Below are 19642 nucleotides of genomic sequence, written 5' to 3' on the forward strand. Positions count from 1 at the left end.
CTGTGAAATATGTTTCTTAATTTTGCACTGAAAGTTACTGAGAAGTCAGAATTTACTTAAATTTGCTATAAAATGCTTAATACTTTAGCTTTACTAAATGATAGTATTTATATAAAGGAAAATAGTTTCCAGTTTAAAGTTGGGTAATGAGGTTTCCACTTTTCCTTTTTTGGTTGCGCTGGATCTTCGTTGCTGTGTGCTGGCTTTCTCTAGTTGTGGCAAGCAGTGGCTCCTTTTTGTTGTGGTGCACAGGCTCTAGGCGCCCAGGCTTCAATAGTTGTAGCACATGAACTCAGTATTTGTGGTGCTCCTGCTCAGTTGCTCCTCAGTATGTAGAATCCTCTCAGACCAGGGATCAAACCTGTCTACCCTGCATTGGCAGGCGGATTCTCATCCATTGTACCACCAGGGAAGACCTCTGCTTTTTTCTTGAAAATCGGCAATTAGAACGAAAAGTTGAAATTCTGTTTTCCACCTTTAATGACAGCTGGAAATAACTAACCAATAACCAAAAATTTGGATGAGTAGGAATAAATGACTCAAGAATATCAAACCTGAGAGCCTATGATTGCATATGTGATATTGATGAACAACAGCTTGTTTGATCAGAACTCTAGAATGGCTCAGGTACTAATATCACAGAATATAGGGGGCCATAAATGGGGATTGTTTGAAAAATCTGAACAAGGAATGGAATTTCTATGTTCTTACCTCACAGGAGACAGGAAATACACTGTCTGTTAAACCAGAGGGATTCCAGACACAGAATAGGGTAAGGATGAGATATTAAACTAAAAATGGTGATTAAGTGAAAGTTGTTGTGCTGAATGATAAGATGTCAAGCTTTCTTCCCTTGCTCTGCTCCAGACATCTGGCTTCCATACTTAAATATCCCAGACAGGATTGAGGGATTCTTCCTGGAGAAATTAAATCACTCCAGATGAATGACCCAACAGGCCATCATATTGGAAGACTTCTGGCCAGTATACTGAGGCCCACCAGTTGACAACCCAGCTTAAACACACAGAGCTTATAATTTGTTTCTTCTTACTAACCTGTTAAACATGAAGAAATATTGTTAGCCAAGGATTGTTAGCCATCTTAAGAAAGTTTCCAACTTAAAACAGACACACACAACAGAAAAAAGGAAACTCACAGGAAATAGATGAGACTTCCCTGGTGGTCCAGAGGTTGAGAATCTGCTTTCCAGTGCGGGGAATGCAGATTCGATCCCTGGCTGGAGAAGATCCCACGTACCATGAGGCAACTAAGCCCGTGTGCTGCGACTAGAGAGCCAGCTCACTGCAGCTGCTGAGCCTGCACCCTCTAGAGCCTTTGTGCCACAGCTAGAGAAAGCCTGCGCATTGCAGTGAAGACCCAGTGTAGCCAAATAAATAAATAAACCTCTTTTAAAAATGCAAATGATGGAAAGGAAATAGTGCAGGGGAAAAAAAGCACTTTGGGGAGATAATAATAAACAACCTTAAACAGGTATTGCCTAATTTAAAAAAGTTGATTCTATAAGAAAAAAGGGGAAATCGGTGAGAAAGTTCCTGGAATTGAAAAGCATGATAGCAGAAATTTAAAATTCAGTAAAAGCATTGGAAGAAACATTTGTGGGACCCTCCTGGGATGTAGAACAATAGCAGGAGAAATGCCTTTTCAGACAACTTTATCATAGTCTTTTTTGGAAGGACAAGCATTCATTCACATGTCATAAAATAGAGACATTTCAGACTTGAGAGTTCTAAGTTTACTTCTCATGCACCTTTCCAGGAAGCCCCAAGAATATGTGAACCGAGGAAGATACGGGATCTATAAAATAAAGGATTCAACATAGGAAAGAAGCAAAGAAATCATAAGGATGATGACAAAGTAAATATCATATTTGATAGCTATGCACTAGACTTAGGCAGTAGGCCATTGGGCGTAAAGAAGGGTGACTCCAGAGGCAGGGGCGGGGGGGAATGGAAATGATAAGTTCTGAAACAGGTTTGACCAAATAGAAGATTATATTGAGAGTTGTTTTGTCGGAGCTGTTAAGGAGTTTGAGACAATTAGGTATAAGTTTAAAGGAAATCAAGCAAATGGAGGCATGTGGTAAAGTTAACTTCAAGAAAATTAGCAAGTTATATAAGGAGAGAAATGTAATTACTGAACACTACTTGACCCAGAAGTGAAACATAGTTATATAATCATCATCATGAAAACATTTGGTATAATTATGTTGGGAGGATGGGGGGGAAATGGTAAATGAGAATAGAAAGTTAATAATGTCTAAAATTAATGATGCTAAAGCAGTGTAAACACATGGTTTAAAAATATGCAAGTAAATAAAAAGATAACAGCTCAAAGAATTCAAGCTGGCTGCTTCGTCACTGAAAAAAGACTACTTCTGTAGTTTTCTTGGTTGTAAGCCTTCTAGCATTGTTTGACTTTTTATCAATATATGTATGTATTACTTTGAAAAATAACTTCAAAACTATATGTACGTGGAGAATGTCTCAGGAAATTCATCACAGTGTTTTGTGTAATTAGTCAGATGTGAGTCCTATAAATTATTGATAATAACTCATAGTGGCCTTCTAAGGGCTATCATATCAGTCAAACATACTAATTGAACATGAACATGTTTGGTTAAACATTAGCTAGTTTAGCCATTCAGACATGTAGAAAGAATCAGATATTCCAGCACATGGCAGTAGCTGGATGATAATAAAGCCCCACCAGGCTTCGATATGAGAAATAACCTAAAAATTAAAAAGTGTCTGAATTTAAAAAAAAAAAGAAAAGTATCTGAATAATTTTCTTAGCATCCAAATAATTTTCTCAAAGCTAGGACTCTTAAAAGCTGTTTAACTGTTAGACTCTTTGCACATAATTTTAGTAATATTGACAAATTGATTTATAGGATTATAGCTAGCAAGATGGAAAGATGATGAAGGCAGACTAATTGTTGCCTTGAGTTAATCATAGCTGATAGTAAGAGAATAGACAGATAGCTATTAAATCCTAGCACAAGCATTGAGAAAGAATGGTCCAAATGCCATATGGTTATAAAGATTCTGAAACATCTTTATAGTCCTTTTGAGGGGTTGTGTGTGACAGCTCAATTATGTTGGCATTGACCTAGCTGCTCTAGTGCAGCCATTTAGTGCCAAGGAGTTTTCAAATTTAGCCATTTTGCCATTTATTACCACTTACTTAAAACATCTCCTAATTGTATCCCTGAATCTGACCTTCTTGTCTGATACACACCTAAAGAATAGAAAGCAAGAGTGAGGTGTGGACTAAGATAAGATGAGGTGACGATTTGGATCACTTCGGATATGCACTATATGATAGAATGGTATATAAGTTCCATAGTTGTCCAACTCAGAAAAAGGCCATCAGTCATTTAAAATAAGATATCTCTTGGTTCCTTTGAGAATTCACTTTTATCCTGACTGTCGTGTGTGTGTGTGTTTGTATTTTAGATTCTTTGCTTTTCTCCCTCTACTACCAACCCCCTCATCCCCCGACCCCTACGAACACAGGTTACATTGGTCAAACACATTAATTTCTAATTGATATTGTCTGCTAAAATGGAATTTTAATATGTTTTTTACTTGAGAACCTAAAGGATGAACACTTGATTTGTACATATGATTGAATTGAATATCTTTCTCTTTAATCCTGTGTATTCTTTTTTTTAGAGGAAGCCCGCAAATGAAAGGGACACCCCATTTTAAGGAAGAACAGTGTGCTCCAGCATTAAATTTAGAGATGAGGAAAATACTGGATTTGCAAGCACCCATCATGAGGTACAGTACTTTGGTTAAACTTAGCATTTTGTGATGACAGTACACAGTGTGTGGTTTGTTAATCGCATGAGCAATAAGAAAGTTGATTTTACTTCTTGTCAATTCTTTTTAGTCCTAGAAATACTTGATTAGTCTCATAAAAAATGTAAAACCTTACAAGATGGTACATTATTATATTTAAATTACAGTAATAAAGCCCACAATTTGGGTATATCAATTATAATTTTATTTAGAAATTTTTATTTTTTTTTAATAAGATCTAGAATTGTTCAAATGATATAGTTCAGTTCAGTCGCTGAGTCATGTCTGACTCTTTGTGATCCCATGTAGTGCAGCACAGCAGGCTTCCCTGTCCCATCAACTCCTGGAGCTTGCTCAAACTCACATCCATCGAGTCAGTGATGCCATCCAACCATCTCATCCTCTGTCATCCCCTTCTCCTCCTGCCTTCAGTGTTTCCCAGCATCAGGGTCTTTTCCAAGGACCATGATTAGAAAAGGGTTGAACCAGGGTCTTTTCTGGTTCTTCGCATCAGATAGCCAAGGTATTGGAGCTTCAGCTTCAGCATCAGTCCTTCCAATGAGTATTCAGGACTGATTTCATTTAGGATTGACTGGTTTGATCTCCTTGCAATCCAAGGGACTCTCAAGAGTCTTCTCAAACACCACAGTTCAAAAGCATCACTTCTTCAGCACTCAGCTTTCCTTATAGTACAACTCTCACATCCATACATGACTACTGGAAAAACCATAGCCTTGATTAGATGGACCTTTGTTGGCAAAGTAATCCCTTCTTGTTAATATGGTGACTAAGTTTGTCATAGCTTTTCTTCAGGGAGCAAGCATCTTTTAATTTCATCACTATAGTTACCATTTGCAATGAATTTGGAGGCCCCCCCCCCCGCCCCGCCAAATTAAGTCTGTCACTGTTTCCATTGTTTCCCCATCTATTTGCCATGAAGTGATGGGATTGGATGCCATGATCTTAGTTTTCTGAATGTTGAGTTTTAAGCCAACTTTTTCACTCTCCTCTCAGTTTCATCAACAGGCTCATTAGTTCTTCTTTGCTTTCTGCCATAAGGGTGGTATCATCTGTGTATCTGAGGTTATTGATACTTCTCCAGCAATCTTGATTCCAGCTTGTGCTTCATCCAGCCTGGCATTTCACATGATGTACCCTGCATATAAGTTAAATAAGCAGGGTGACAATATACAGCCTTGTACTCCTTTTCCGATTTAGAACCAGTCTGTTGTTCCATGTCCAGTTCTAACTGTTGCTTCTTGACCTGCATACAGATTTCTCAGGGGGCAGGTAAGGTGGTCTGGTATTCCCATCTCTTTAAGAATTTTCCACAATTTGCTGTGATCCACACAGGCAAAGGCTTTAGCATAGTCGATAAAGCAGAAATAGATGTTTTTCTGGAACTCTCTTGCTTTCTCAGTGATCCAACGGATGTTGGCAATTTGATCTCTGGTTCCTCTGCCTTTTCTGAATCCAGCTTGAACATCTGGAAGTTCACCGTTCACCTACTGTTGAAGCCTGGCTTAGAGAATTTTAAGCATTACTTTGCTAGTGTGTGAGATCAGTGCACTTGTGCAGTAGTTTGAGCATTCTTTGGCATTGCCTTTCTTTGGGATTGGAATGAAAACTGACCTTTTCCAGTCCTGTGGCCATTGCTGAGTTTTCCAAATTTGCTGGCATATTGAGTGCAGCACTTTCACAGCATCATCTTTCAGGATTTGAAATAGCTCAACTGGAATTCCGTCACCTCCACTAGCTTTGTTTTTAGTGATGCTTTCTATGGCCCACTTGACTTCGCATTCCAGGATGTCTGGCTCTAGGTGAGTGACCACACCATCGTGATTATCTGGCTCATGAAGATCTTCTTTGTATAGTTCTTCTATGTAGTCTAGCCACCTCTTCTTAATATTTTCTGCTACTGTTAGTTCCATACCATTTCTGTCCTTTATTGAACTCATCGTTGCATGAAATGTTGCCTTGATATCTCTAATTTTCTTGAAGAGATCTCTAGTCTTTCCCATTCTGTTGTTTTCCTCTGTTTCTTTGCATTGATCACTAAGGAAGGCTTTCTCACCTCTCCTTGCTATTCTTTGGAACTCTGCATTCAAATGGGTGGAATTTGAATTCAGATCTTTTCTTTTGTCCTTTGCCTTTCACTTCTGTTCTTTTTTCGGCTGTTTGTACAGCCTCCTCAGACAACCATTTTGCCTTTTTGCATTTCTTTCCCTTGGGGGTGGTTTTGATACACTGTCACAGACCTTTGTCCATAGTTCTTCAGGCACTCTGTCTCTGAGATCTAATCCCTTGAATCTGTTTGTCTCTTCCACTGATAATCGTAAGGGATTTGATTTAGGTCATATCTGAATGGTCTAGTGGTGTTGCCTACTTTCTTCAATTTAAGTCGGAATTGGAAATAAGGAGTTCATAATCTGAGCCACAGTCAGCTCCCGGTCTTGTTTTTGCTGACTGTGTAGAGCTTCTCCATCTTTGACTGCAAAGAATATAGTCAGTCTGATTTCAGTTTTGGGCATCTTGTGTTGTTGAAGAGAGTGTTTGCTGTGACCAGTGCGTTCTCTTGGCAAAACTCTGTTAGCCTTTACCCTGCTTCATTCTGTACTCCAAGGCCAAATTTGCCTGTTATTTCAGGTGGCTCTTGATTTCCTTCCTACTTTTGCACTCCAGTCCTCTATAATGAAAAGAACGTGTTTTAGGGTGTTAGTTCTAGAGGTCTTGTAGGTCTTGATAGAACCATTCAGCTTCACCTTCTTCAGCATTACTGGTTGGGGTATAGACTTGGATTACTGTAATATTAAATGGTTTGCCTTGGAAACAAACAGATCATTCTGTCATTTTTGAGATTGCACCCAAGAACTGCATTTCTGACTTTTGTTGACTATGAGGGCTACTCCATTTTCTTCATTTCAAATGGTATAACATAGTATATATTACTTAAAAAGATAGTTCTGCTTTTGTACAAACATTGAGGGCACTCTTCCTTGAAAAAACTCCCAAGTATGTTGTTGGATTAAAGGAAGAAAAGTAGGCTGTATGTAATAACGCTGGCATTACTGTCTCTGTTTTTAAAGAGCGCTGGTGGTGGTAGAATAGGTGTTGTTCTGGAAGAATACGTAAGAAACTGGGCGTGAGAACTGAGTGGCCAGGGGCCAGGTTTCGCAAGAAGTGTTTATCTATATGGATGCAATATGTGAATGTATTAAGCTATTGTATATGAGGGCAGTGCCTATGTTTTTTAAATCCTTCCGATTCACAGTTGTAATGAACGGCTTCTTTTATTGTTTCTCTTATTAGAATACAGTACAGATAGTGGAACATATTAAAATAGTATTGTGTGCAAGTGGCTGACTATTGTCTTGCCTTGTTTAATCTATCCTTTTTTACTCTGATTCTTCTCAGAGAAAAAGAATGCCTTTTTGGTGTTTTTATTCACTGTCAAATGTGATGAGGGCTACAAAACATTGCGTTAAGGTTACTCTTCATCTCGGATTTTATTTCAGCATAGAGATTCTGTTTAAGAATGTAACTTTTGTGAGGAATTTTGAATGTCTAGGAACCAAGCTATGTGGGACTGTACAAGCATGGCTTTCTGCCTCCACCTGGTGGGAGGAAAAAATATACAGTTCATGGAAATAGGATAGAAAAAAAAAACCTTTAAAAAAAATTCCTGCTATCTTGTACAAGTGTAACTTGTGCTCATTTTTAACCTACTTATTTAGGTGATTGGAAATCTCTAAGGTTTCTCTCAAAACTTCAGTAAAATGATTGCGTTTCAGAAGAGTGTTATTATTAGCACCTGTAACATGGACCTCCTGGAAATTTAATTGGAGAATTCCTATATAATTTACAATTGAGTGAGGAGGTATGAAAATTGGGCTTTTAGCCTTCTGTTTTCTCTCTGAAAACTGCTGAAAATAAGTCAAATAAAGATAGGGATAGACTGCTGCTTTTAGGCATAAGATGGCAAGAGTACTGCCATCTTTAATTTTTTTATTGAAGAAGGAATAGGATTAAATGTTAAACATCTTTTTCTTGTTATTGATTAAGGATAGAGTATGTTTAGAAAGTAAAAAGTACTACATTGCGATGCTTAAAATGGATAACCAGCAAGGACCTACTGTATAGCACATGGAACTCTGCTCAGTATTATGTGGCAGCCTGGATGGGAGGGGGGCTGGTGGGAAAATGGGTACATGTGTATGTATGGCTGAGACTCTTTTCTGTTCATCTAAAACTGTCACAACATTGTTAGCTGGCTATATCCCAGTACAAAAAAATTTTTTTTTAATTTAAAAAGGAAAAAAAGTACTAATATAATTTATAATTAAAATCTTACTGTATTTCTAACTAATAATAAATGCAAATAAATTTTACAGTTTATTCTCTATCTTCCTTTTTCCCAGGCACATAGAAAGCCCCATGTAGTATATATAGTTCAGTTCAGTCGCTCAGTCGTGTCCATGAATCGACTGTGACCCCATGAATCGCAGCACACCAGGCCTCCCTGACCATCACCAACTCCCGGAGTTCACTCAGACTCATGTCCATCGAGTCCGTGATGCCATCCAGCCATCTCATCCTCTGTCGTCCCCTTCTCCTCCTGCCCCCAGTCCCTCCCAGCATCAGAGTCTTTTCCAATGAATCAACTCTTCGCATGAGGTGGCCAAAGTACTGGAGTTTCAGCTTTAGCATCATTCCGTCCAAAGAAATCCCAGGGCTGATCTCCTTCAGAATGGACTGGTTGGATCTCCTTGCAGTCCAAGGGACTCTCAAGAGTCTTCTCCAACACCACACCTCAAAAGCATCAATTCTTCGGTGTTCAGCCTTCTTCACAGTCCAACTCTCATATCCATACATGACCACAGGAAAAACCATAGCCTTGACTAGACGGACCTTAGTCGGCAAAGTAATGTCTCTGCTTTTGAATATGCTATCTAGGTTGGTCATAGCTTTTCTTCCAAGGAGTAAATGTCTTTTATTTCATGGCTGCAGTTACCATCTGCAGTGATTTTGGAGCCCAGAAAAATAAAGTCTGATACAGTTTCCACTGTTTCCCCATCTATTTCCCATGAAGTGATGGGACTGGATGCCATGATCTTCGTTTTCTGAATGTTGAGCTTTAAGCCAACTTTTTCACTCTGCACTTTCACTTTCATCAAGAGGTTTTTTAGTTCCTCTTCACTTTCTGCCAGAAGGGTGGTATCATATCTGAGGGTATTGATGTTTCTCCTGGCAATCTTGATTCCAGCTTGTGTTTCTTCCAGTCCAGCGTTTCTCATGATGTACTCTGCATATAAGTTAAATAAGCAGGGTGACAATATACAGCCTTGGCGTACTCCTTTTCCTATTTGGAACCAGTCTGTTGTTCCATGTCCAGTTCTAACTGTTGCTTCCTGACCTGCATATAGGTTTCTCAAGAGGCAGGTCAGGTGGTCTGGTATTCCCAGTATTTAATATTAATTAGGTAAGAAACATATTTACATATTTGAGAATTGTTAATTATATATTTCCATTAAGAATATTTGACTAATCAGATTCCAAAATCCTATTATTCTCCTTCCAAAATCCTATTATTCTGCTTCTAAGATCCTTAGTTAAATAACAACAGCAATAACAGACACCCCTGGGATATCACATAGCTGTTGGTAAAGCCCATAGAAGTTAATGATTGGAGAGCCTCTCTCTAAAGGCATAACTTAGAGTATATTTATATGTATTCTGTGTTTATTTACACCCAGGGTGATTTTCAATAAAAATCAGTGCGACATACAAAGACATAAATGAAAGAAAAGTGAAAGTAAAAGTCACTCAGTCGTGTCCAACTGTTTGCTACCCCATGGACTATATAGTCCTTGAAATTCTCCAGGGCCAAATACTGGAGTGGGTAGACAGTCCCTTCTCCAAGGATCTTCCCAAAGATACTGATTATTTGTACAGAATCTTGACATCCCCCAGATGCCCGGAATCAATCCTTTAGTTCTTTGTGAGAACAGGAATCAGTGGTGAGGGAAAACACTTGGGTGACTTGGAACAAGACCTGTTTACTAAACTATGGAAATATTCAGTACTTTAACATCTGACATCAGCCTTTAATTTAAAGTTTGTTTACTTTCAATTAAACAAGAAGGGTTTATCTTTTTATATAGATTGTTTATCATGTTTGTCTTAATTATTTTAAAGTCATTGTTAATTCCAACATCAGGATTTTTTATGAGTCAGTTTACATTGATGGATTTTTCTCTTAACTCTGGATCACGTTTTCCTGTTTATTCAGATGCCTGGTCATTTTTTGTCACAGCATGGTGAATGATGGTAGAGATTCTGAATTCTGTTAACTTTGTCAAAGGAGTGTTGAGTTTTGTCTGTCAGGCAGTTAAATTACTGAAGGTTAACCTTGATCTTGTTCCTAACCATCATATGCAGTGATTTTTCTAGGGACATATGAGAAAGGAAGAGAAAGAATGCAATTTGAAATAAACCTAGGCTGACTCCTACTGAATGAAGATCACTGGTAAACCAGTGACTGAAAGTGAAAGTTGCTCAGTTGTGTCTAACTCTTTGCGACCCCATGGGCTATACAGTCCATGGAATTCTCCAGGCCAGAATACTGGAGTGGGTAGCCTTCTCCAGGGAATCTTCCCAACCCAGGGGTCGAACCCAGGTCTCTCACACTGCAGGTGGATTTTTTACCAGCCGAGCCACCAGGGAAGCCCAAGAATACTGGAGTGGGTAGCCTATCCTGTTTCCAGCGTATCTTCCCTACCTGCATTGCAGGCAGATTCTTTACCACTGAGCTACCAGGGAAGCCCAGTGACTACTCCACTAAATTACTTCTTTTGACATGCAGTTGTTGTTCAGTCGCCAAGTCATGTCTGACTCTTTGTGACCCTGTGAGCTGTAGCCCACCAGGCTTCCTTGTTCATCACTATTTCCCAAAGTTTGCTCAAATTCATGTCCATAGAGTCAGTGACACTAACCATCTCATTCTTTGCCACCTCCTTCTCCTTTTACCATCAGTCTTTCCCAGTATCAGGATCTTTTCCAGTGAGTCGGCTCTTCACTTCAGGTGCTCGAAGTACTGGAGCTTCAGCATCAGCCTTTCCAATGAATATTTAGGGTTCATTTCCTTTAAGATTGACTTGGTTTGATCTCCTTGCAGTAGCAGGTCTAAAACATAAAGTTTTTATATTCTAGCCACCACATGCTACACATAAATTTTACCATTAAAATATAAATTTGAAATAAAAGAATATATAATATTTTAAAAGATGAACTTTCTTTAAACTGGAAATTGTAATTGGTTAAAATGCTCTGAAGTTCAAGAGATGGAGCTCAATAAGGGGATAATCTTTTAAAATATTTTTATAGTTGGGAAGAAAATACAGTAAATTGTTAATTATCTGAAATACATAGTAGAATAAGTCATTGGACTCCGAAGAATTGAAGGTTAAAGAAAACATTGAAAAACATTCTTTTCACTGTCATGAATTAAAATATTTCTGAAATAAACTTTTAACCTCTTAAGTATGAAAGCTAATTTAACAGTATATAACAGTGTATATTAGACATACATTTTTCATTCTTATACTCAATTTTTTTATAGCATTTGATACTCTTGAGAGCTTCCCTGGTAGCTCAGACAGTAAAGAGTCTGCTTGCAGTGCAGGAGGCATTGGTCCAATCCCTGGGTCAGGAGTATTCCCCGGAGAAGGAAATGGCAACCCACTCCAGTATTCTTGCCTGGGAAGTCCTATGGACAAACGAGCCTGGCAGGCTGTAGTTCATGGGGTCGCAAAGAGTCAAACACAATTGAGCGACTAACACTTTGACTTTCACTATTCCCTTGGCTTTCCTGATGCCAAGTTTCCATTGCTTCCCTTTCTTTGTTTCTGCCAGTATCTTTGTAGCTTCACTTGGATTATTCCTCACTCTTGACCTTCCTCCCATAAACATTTGGTACCAGATGTAAATAACACTGCCCTCCAGGCTTGGCATTATAAGAGTAAGCAAATTAGGCATTTATTGCCCTGGAAACTGTAATTGTTAAAGCTCTTTGCAAGTATCAATAAATGCTGAGATCATACTACATAATTTATTTTCAGTACTTAGTTACCTGAGAGGTCTTCTGGAGGGAGAAACTATATTTCTTCACCTTTCAATCTTCGACAAGCATAGCGCCTGCCACAGAGCCCAGACCTAACATGAGATTCTGTGATACCTTAGAAATACTGTGGTCTGGAACTGTGTTTTCCATGACAGTAGACACTAGTCAAATGAAGTGACTTAAATGTTAATTGTAGATAAACTAAACTTAAAATTCAGTGTTTTTGTTACATTCCTTCAGTATTTCAAATGTGCGGTCACCACACATGGCTAACGGCTACTGTGTTCAGTAGTATGGATAACAGAATATCTCCATCACTGGTGAAAGCTCTCTTGGACAGGGGTAGAGAATGGGTACCACTGCAGTCCCTAGCTCTAGACTGTCATTCTGTCATTAGTTCATTTGTATGGTTTCTCTGCCTCTTTCCTTTCTTAGCTTCACTTATCCTTCCATCTTCTAATCTGTCATTTCAGTGTGTCTGGTTTTTAAACTCAGTCCGTCAGGTTTGTAATAATAGCAACTATGGTCTTTTTTCCCCCCCCCAGAATTTCTGATCTAGATTGAATTATACATAGATAAACTACTGTATAGTGAAATTGTTGATAAATGGCAGTTTTATAAGTGGTTTCATGATCTTTGCTTCAATATTCTCCAGAGCAGTTATATTCTTTGCTTTCCCAGTATGTTTTTCTTAAAAGATAACTGATAAATTGCTTATTGCTTCCCTACAGTTTGCAGTCTGTGCTGGAAGATCTCCTGGTTGCTACTTCTGATGGACTTCTTCATCTTATTCACTGGGAAGGAATGACAAATGGGAGGAAAGCTATTAATCTTTGTACAGTACCCTTTTCAGTAGACCTGCAGTCATCTAGAGGTAGTAATACTTTTTACATGAGATAGAACAAGGAGTTTAATATTTTATATAATATAGTCAGATATTTTCTATGGATTTTTCTACTTTCAAATTAATTATGCAAGGAAAGAAAAGGAGAGTGAGTTGAGTGTGTGTGTGTGTAGAAAGGAATAGTTTAACTGTTCAGTGTTGTTAGGTCTTTAAATCTTGACCTTTTAACTGTTCTTACATGGTTTGCAAGCAAAAGTGTAAGAGAATTAATTTACTATATTTATATTAATGTTTCAAATACTTATTTTTTCATCAGCAGGTTCATTCCTGGGTTTTGCAGATGTGCACATTAGAGACATGGAATACTGTGCCACACTTGATGGATTTGCTGTTGTGTTTAATGATGGTAAAGTTGGATTTATTACACCAGTGTCAAGTAGATTTACTGCAGAGGTAGGATTTACTTTCAATGTTTGTTTTTCAATTTTGCATTCATTAATTTTAATCTTCATTAAATCCCCGTCCAGTTTTCCTTATTTAAGATTTTAGGAGTGGTTGTTAATTTTTTTTAATCAAAGCTATACATACAACTAGCATAAACAGACAATGAAGTCTTAACTATACATAAACAAGGAAGCCTTTTGACATGTTAATGAAGAATGAGCGTTCCTTTCCTCTCTTCATGCCCAGTGTTCATTCTCAGAGACAACTACTATTTACTCCTTTATTGATTATTTTGCTATTTATCTCCACTACTCAGAGTATTTCCTGTAGTTTTTGGTTTTTAGGCTGTGTTTATTGACTTGCCATTGTGGAAAATGACCATTTACTTCCCTCTTCCCTGGTCCCACAACGTCTGTATGTTCTTCCCATCATTCCAATATAGATAATGTGATTTTGATTATATTAGTATTTGTTTCGTCGTCTTGAAGAAATTTCTCTTGGATTCTTCTGGATAGATTGCACACAGGCTGCATGTTGGGGCTGTCCATCATCATCATCCTCTGGATTCCCTATATTCCTTTACTCTTAGATCCTTTCAGAGTTAATGGTAAATATTTGATTAGTTAATGTATGAATTTGGTTGTGACAAAGACCCAGAATAAAAATTTAGATTCACCAAAGGCTGTGTGGGATTTGGTGGGTTTGGTTGACTGTGCTCTTCATAACATGTGCTAACTGGGTTATTTTTTTTCCTCCTCACGCTTTATCCAGTCTTCTCCAAAGATGATGTACCTGGCTGGCCCAGTATTTTGGGATTTTGAGTTATGAAAGAGTTAGACTAGAGATTCCAAATTCAGGAAGTAAACTCCCACGTATCCCTATTTTCAGTGTTGTTTAGAGACCGCTGAGATTTTTGTCTTGTTTTTCTCTAAAGAAAAAATTCAGTTTTCTCTTGGAGTGGAGGAAGAATATTCCTTAGCTGCTCAGAGTGGGAGGTAACCTAAGCAGATCCAGCTATTGAATAAACAGTCTTTGAGCCAGTCCTGCTGCTTTTAGTTCAGCTTTTGAGAGACATTTTAATTCCCCAAGCCCTTTGTGTAACCTGTAATGCAAATTTGACTGTTTTTCAAAGTGTTCCTTACTGCTAGTTAAGGACTCTACTCATACGCTTGCTTCCCAGCTTACAAAATTTTCTGATACTACCTCCTCTCCCATTCTGTCCTTGCCAACTTACACATTTGGGATTTTAAGAGTCAGAGAAACTAAATATTCATGTTCAGCCTCTCTAACTGGAAGGAATTTCAAGTTTTTAAGGGCATATTTTTCTATATGGTATCAGCTTTCTCGTCTAATTTACTTCATTCAGCATGTTGCAAAAGGCAAGATTTCATTCTTCTTTATGGCTAAATACAGTTGACCCTTGAACAACGTAAATTTGAACTGCACAGGTCCACTGACACCTGGATTTTTTTCAATAAATACATACTGTAGTACTCTATAATCTGCAATTAATTGAATCCACAGATGCAGACCCATGGATATTGAGGGCCAGCTGTAAAGTTGTGTGCGTATTTTCTACTGTGGGGGATAGGTAACCCTAACCCTCATGTTGTATGAGTCAACTGTGTTCCGTTTTATGTGCGTGTATGTACATATACCAAATTTTCTCTATCTATCAGTGAACACTTAAGTGTTTCCATATTTTGGCTTTTATAAACAATGCTGCATTGAACATGGAGATGTAGTGGCTGTACAAATTTACACTGCCATCAGGAATGCACAGGGATTCCTTTTTCTCCCATTGTCCCAACACTTAATTATTTCTTGTCTTTTTGATAATAGCCATTCTGACAGGTGTGAGGTAACATCTCATTGTGGTTTTGATGTGCGTTTCTCTGATATTAGTGGTGTTGAGCATCTTTTCAGGTACTTTTTGGGCATCCTTATGTGTGCTGTAGAGGAATGTTTGTTCAGATCATCTGCCCATTTTTTAAATCAATTTTTTGCTATTAAATGCATGAGTTTTTTATATATTTTGAATATAACCTTTTGTCACATATGTGATCTGCAAATATTTTCTCCCATTCAGTAGACTCCCTTTTCATTTTGTTGACATGTTTTGGATTTAAATTTATTTCCTGAAAATAAACATGTTAGAACTGGAAGGTAATTGACTCATTTCTGAATATCAGCTTTAATTAGTATTTGGTTAAAGAAAATTTTCTAGTAATTTAAGGATTTAAATAATGAAAAGTAGATGGACATTATTAAGGAAGTTATAAGTAGAAAATATAAGTTTCATGAAAACATTGCATATGTATTACTGGTAATTGGGAAATACTCTAATGGTGTATTTATATTAGACATTATTTAAGTGCCTTATAAGAACTCCTGTTTGGCATTCTATAATGGCTGTACAAATTTACAGCCACCATACAGTATACACATCTATATACACATTGTGTGTATATATATATATATATACACACACACACTATGTATAACTTAGAGTATACACTGTAAAAATACAGTAGACACATCTATTAAAATATGTCAGACTATGCCACTCCTCTGCTCAGAACCCTTTAGGAGGACTAGAGTTTTAGGACAAAACCTGCTGAGGTCAACTAGAAAAGCTGGAGAAAAAATAATTTTTTTAATGTGCTTAAAGGCTTTGGAGAGCTAACAAAACAGTAAGGAATTAGGAGGCTAGGGGAGGCCAGAGGCCCAGTGAGCTAAAATGAGCAAACAAGGCTACTATGATTCTATTTTACATAAAGCAGAAGGAAATCTTAAAACCTAGGCAGCTCTGAATTAGAGTTTGTATGAGTGCATGTTTAAGTGTTAATAGTTTAAAGGAAAAGTAGAAAGTGATTACCATAAGTCTGGATATTGGTTACTTTTGTGGTTCGGGTGAGGGTATATTGATCAGGAGTGACACTATTGGGAGACTTTTGGTACTGGTAATTCCTAGCTGAGTGGTAATTTCACAGGTGTTTCCTTTGTGATATTACTATGATGTACATTTTTGGTTTTGGTATTTATCTTTGATGTATCATATTCTAATTCATAATAGAAAGGGTTAAGAAATTAAAGACTCTCCAACTGACTCCCCATATATGAAATGGAGAAAAAGTCAAAGATCTCATGGTGGCTTTCAAAGCCCTATAAATCTGGCCTACTGTTTCATCCGTTATCTCCTTTACTACTTCTTCCCTTATTCCACTCCACTCCAGCCACACAAGTTTCTTTTATCTTTGAACATGCTAGAAATGCTGCTATGACAGGGCCCTTCTGTTGCTCTGTCTCTCTCAGTACTTTCCTCGAGAGGCACCTTCATCATAGGGAAAATAGTTTAATATTACATCCTTCCCCCATACACTCTCTTCTCCATAACTGTTTTATTATTTTTTTTTGTAGCATTTACCAACTTTCTGTGTAATACTGTACAGTTTTTTAAACTTGTCAGTCTTTTAACAAATGTAAGGCAGGGATACAGCTGAGGATTTTGGTATGTTTGAATATCTGCAGTATTCTCAGTATCTAGAGCAGCATCTGGTGAATAGTGGGTGCCTGGAAGACTTTTATGGTAGGGATGAATGAATGAATTCCAGTCTAGACAGTAGTCCAAAGAAATAATATTCATTGCTATCTTTTGCCATTTTCTATTATCTGAAATAATGTATAGTTTTATTATTAAAGTAAAATAAATAAAACTCCTACAAAGAAGCAAACATTTCATATTTAGAGAGTAGATTATATAGTTTATTTAGGAATTTTTAAAAACCTCTATAGTGTTATATTTTGAACAGCTTAATTATATCCGATCATCTAATGTTCACTGTTGTGATAATCCAAAAGTAAAGTGCAGTATTGTAGTGTGCTAAATTCTGTGCTTACTAAACTAGCAGTCATGGTGACCTTTGCCTTAGAATTTATGATCTAAGATGCCCTTGATTTGACAAATAAAAACAGCCAGCAGAGTTGACTCTATTCTGTGTCTGTATTCAAAATTAAGTAGCATATGAAGCTTAATAATAATATCATCCATTCATTGAAGCTTATTTAACTTGTTGAATTCCAGGCATTATATTGAGTGAGTTCAGTTCAGTTCAATTCAGTCGCTCAATCATGTCCGACTCTTTGCGACCCCATGAACCGCAGCACGCCAGCCTCCCTGTCCATCACCAACTCCCAGAGTTCACTCAGACTCACGTCCATCAAGTCCATGATGCCATCCAGCCATCTCATCCTCTGTCGTCCCCTTCTCCTCCTGCCCCCAATCCCTCCCAGCATCAGAGTCTTTCCAATGAGTCAACTCTTCACATGAGGTGGCCACAGTACTGGAGTTTCAGCTTTAGCAGCATTCCTTACATGTATTGAATATATCTACTCCCATTTAAACTTCAAAACACTCTAAGAGGTAGTTTACAGAAAAGAAAACTGAAGCTTGAAAATATCACAGTCATTTTTACAAGTGAGTGGTAGATCTGAGATGTAATGTTAGGCTGCCATATGCCACGCTGTTATACTATAAAACAAAGGAGTAAAAGAGAATAGTAAGCAACTGACAAATCATTAATCACGTCTAAAGAATGTCGTTGTTGTTCAGCCCCCAAGTCATGTCCGACTCTTCAAGACCGTATGGACTGCAACACACCAGGCTTCCTTGTCCCTCACCATCTCCTGGAGTTTGCTGAAAATCACGTCCATTGAATCAGTGATGCCATCCAACCATCTCATCCTCTGTCACCCTCTTCTCCTTCTGCCTTCAGTCTTTGCCAGCATCAGGGTCTTTTCCAGTGAGTCAGCTGTTTGCATCTAGTAGCCATAGTATTGGAGTTTCAGTTTCCGCACCAGTCCTTCCAAAGAGTATTCAGGGTTGATTTCCTTTAAGATTGACTGGTTTGATCTCCTTGCTTTCCAACGGACTCTTAAGAGTCTTCTCCAGCACCACAATTCAAAGCATCAATTCTTCAGCACTCAGCCTTCTTTATTGTCCAGCTCTCACATTGGTACATGACTACTGAAAAGACCATAGCTTTGACTGTAGGGACCTTTGTTGGCATAGTGTTGTCTTTGCTTTTTAGCATATTGACTGGGTTTGTCATGGCTTTCCTACCAAGGAGCAGTCATCTTCTAATTTCATAGCTGCAGTCACCATCTGCAGTGATTTTAGAGCCTAAGAAGAAACCTGTCACTGCTTCCACCTTTTCCCCTTATATTTGCCATGAAGTGATGAAACTGGATGCCATGATCTTAGGTTTTTTTAATATTGAGTTTTAAGCTGACTTTTTCACTCTACTCCTTTACCTTCATCAAGAGGCTGTTTAGTTCCTCTTAGCTTTCTGCCATTAGAGTGGTGTCATCCGCATATCTGAGATTGTTGATATTTCTCCTCATAGTCTTGATTCCAGCTTGTAATTCATCCAGCCTGGCATTTCGCATGACGTGCTCTGTGTATAAGTTAAATAAACAGGGTGACAATAAACAGCCTTGTCATACTCCTTTCTCTATCCCAAACCATTCAGTTATTCCATACAGGGTTCTGTTACTTCTTGACCCCCATACAGGTTTCTCAAGAGACGAGATAGACCAAAGAAAATTGACTGATTCCCATTGATTGGGAAAGTAAAACACTGTGTACTAAATGAGAAGAAGAAGAATAGTGAGCGAGTTAGATGCAGTTTCTACCATCAAGAGGTTTACTTTTTAATAGGAAAATTGTCTTCAATTAATTTGAATTTAGAGATCAGATATCCATCTTTTAGTGTTTTATAAATGAGTTAGCACTAGACTGAGCTCATCTGGAAATATTTATTAAACCAGTTAATGAAATTAAGATTTTAAGGGAAAATCCAGATGGTAGTCTTGATGGGATATTTTCCTATCCAGATGAAACCATATAAAGAACCATATAAAACCTTATGAAATTATGTTTACTGCAGGGGAATTATGTTAATTGAAGTATATTTGGAGAACACATTTTAAATCTTAACTATGTTTCTTAATTTTAGCAGCTTCATGGAGTTTGGCCACAAGATGTTATTGATGGAACTTGTGTAGCAGTAAATAACAAGTATCGACTGATGGCATTTGGTTGTGCGAGGTAATGTGGATGCCTGTATTTTAACACATTGCCAAAAATAATTTTTTTAAAAAACATAAGATGTTCGTATTAACACACTTAGGAACTTTGTTGTACCTTTTATAATTTATGAATCAACCTTAATATAAAATGTAAAAGTATTTTAATTGAAGCAAGCAAATATAAAGGGCAGATTTTGGAGATTAGGTGTTTTAATTTGTGAGCTTTTTTTTTAGTGGTAGGAAATTGAATCACAAGTTTAGGTTAAATCAGTTAAAATTTAGGTTCTTTATTGTTTTAAATAACATCAGGAGGAGGTTTTA

The 19642-nt window shown here is 37.6% G+C and overlaps 1 protein-coding gene across 9 annotated transcripts in view; it reads left to right on the top strand.

The window, feature by feature from the left end:
- RIC1 (RIC1 homolog, RAB6A GEF complex partner 1) overlaps positions 1-19642 on the top strand; it is a 156142-nt gene that overhangs the window by 81853 nt on the left and 54647 nt on the right. For 2 of the 9 annotated variants that reach the window (XM_042243427.2, XM_060409431.1), the window contains 5 exons: positions 719-772; positions 3696-3803; positions 12675-12817; positions 13104-13240; positions 19249-19340. In XM_042243427.2, the coding sequence (XP_042099361.1) occupies positions 719-772; positions 3696-3803; positions 12675-12817; positions 13104-13240; positions 19249-19340 (534 nt within the window). Of the gene's footprint in view, positions 1-718; positions 773-1776; positions 1876-3695; positions 3804-12674; positions 12818-13103; positions 13241-19248; positions 19341-19642 lie in introns of all 9 variants that reach the window. The other 7 variants (XM_004004364.6, XM_060409432.1, XM_042243429.2 and 4 more) reach the window with 6 other exon arrangements.

This window comes from Ovis aries, chromosome 2 (assembly GCF_016772045.2).
Source record: "Ovis aries strain OAR_USU_Benz2616 breed Rambouillet chromosome 2, ARS-UI_Ramb_v3.0, whole genome shotgun sequence".
Classification (NCBI taxonomy): Eukaryota; Metazoa; Chordata; class Mammalia; order Artiodactyla; family Bovidae; genus Ovis; species Ovis aries.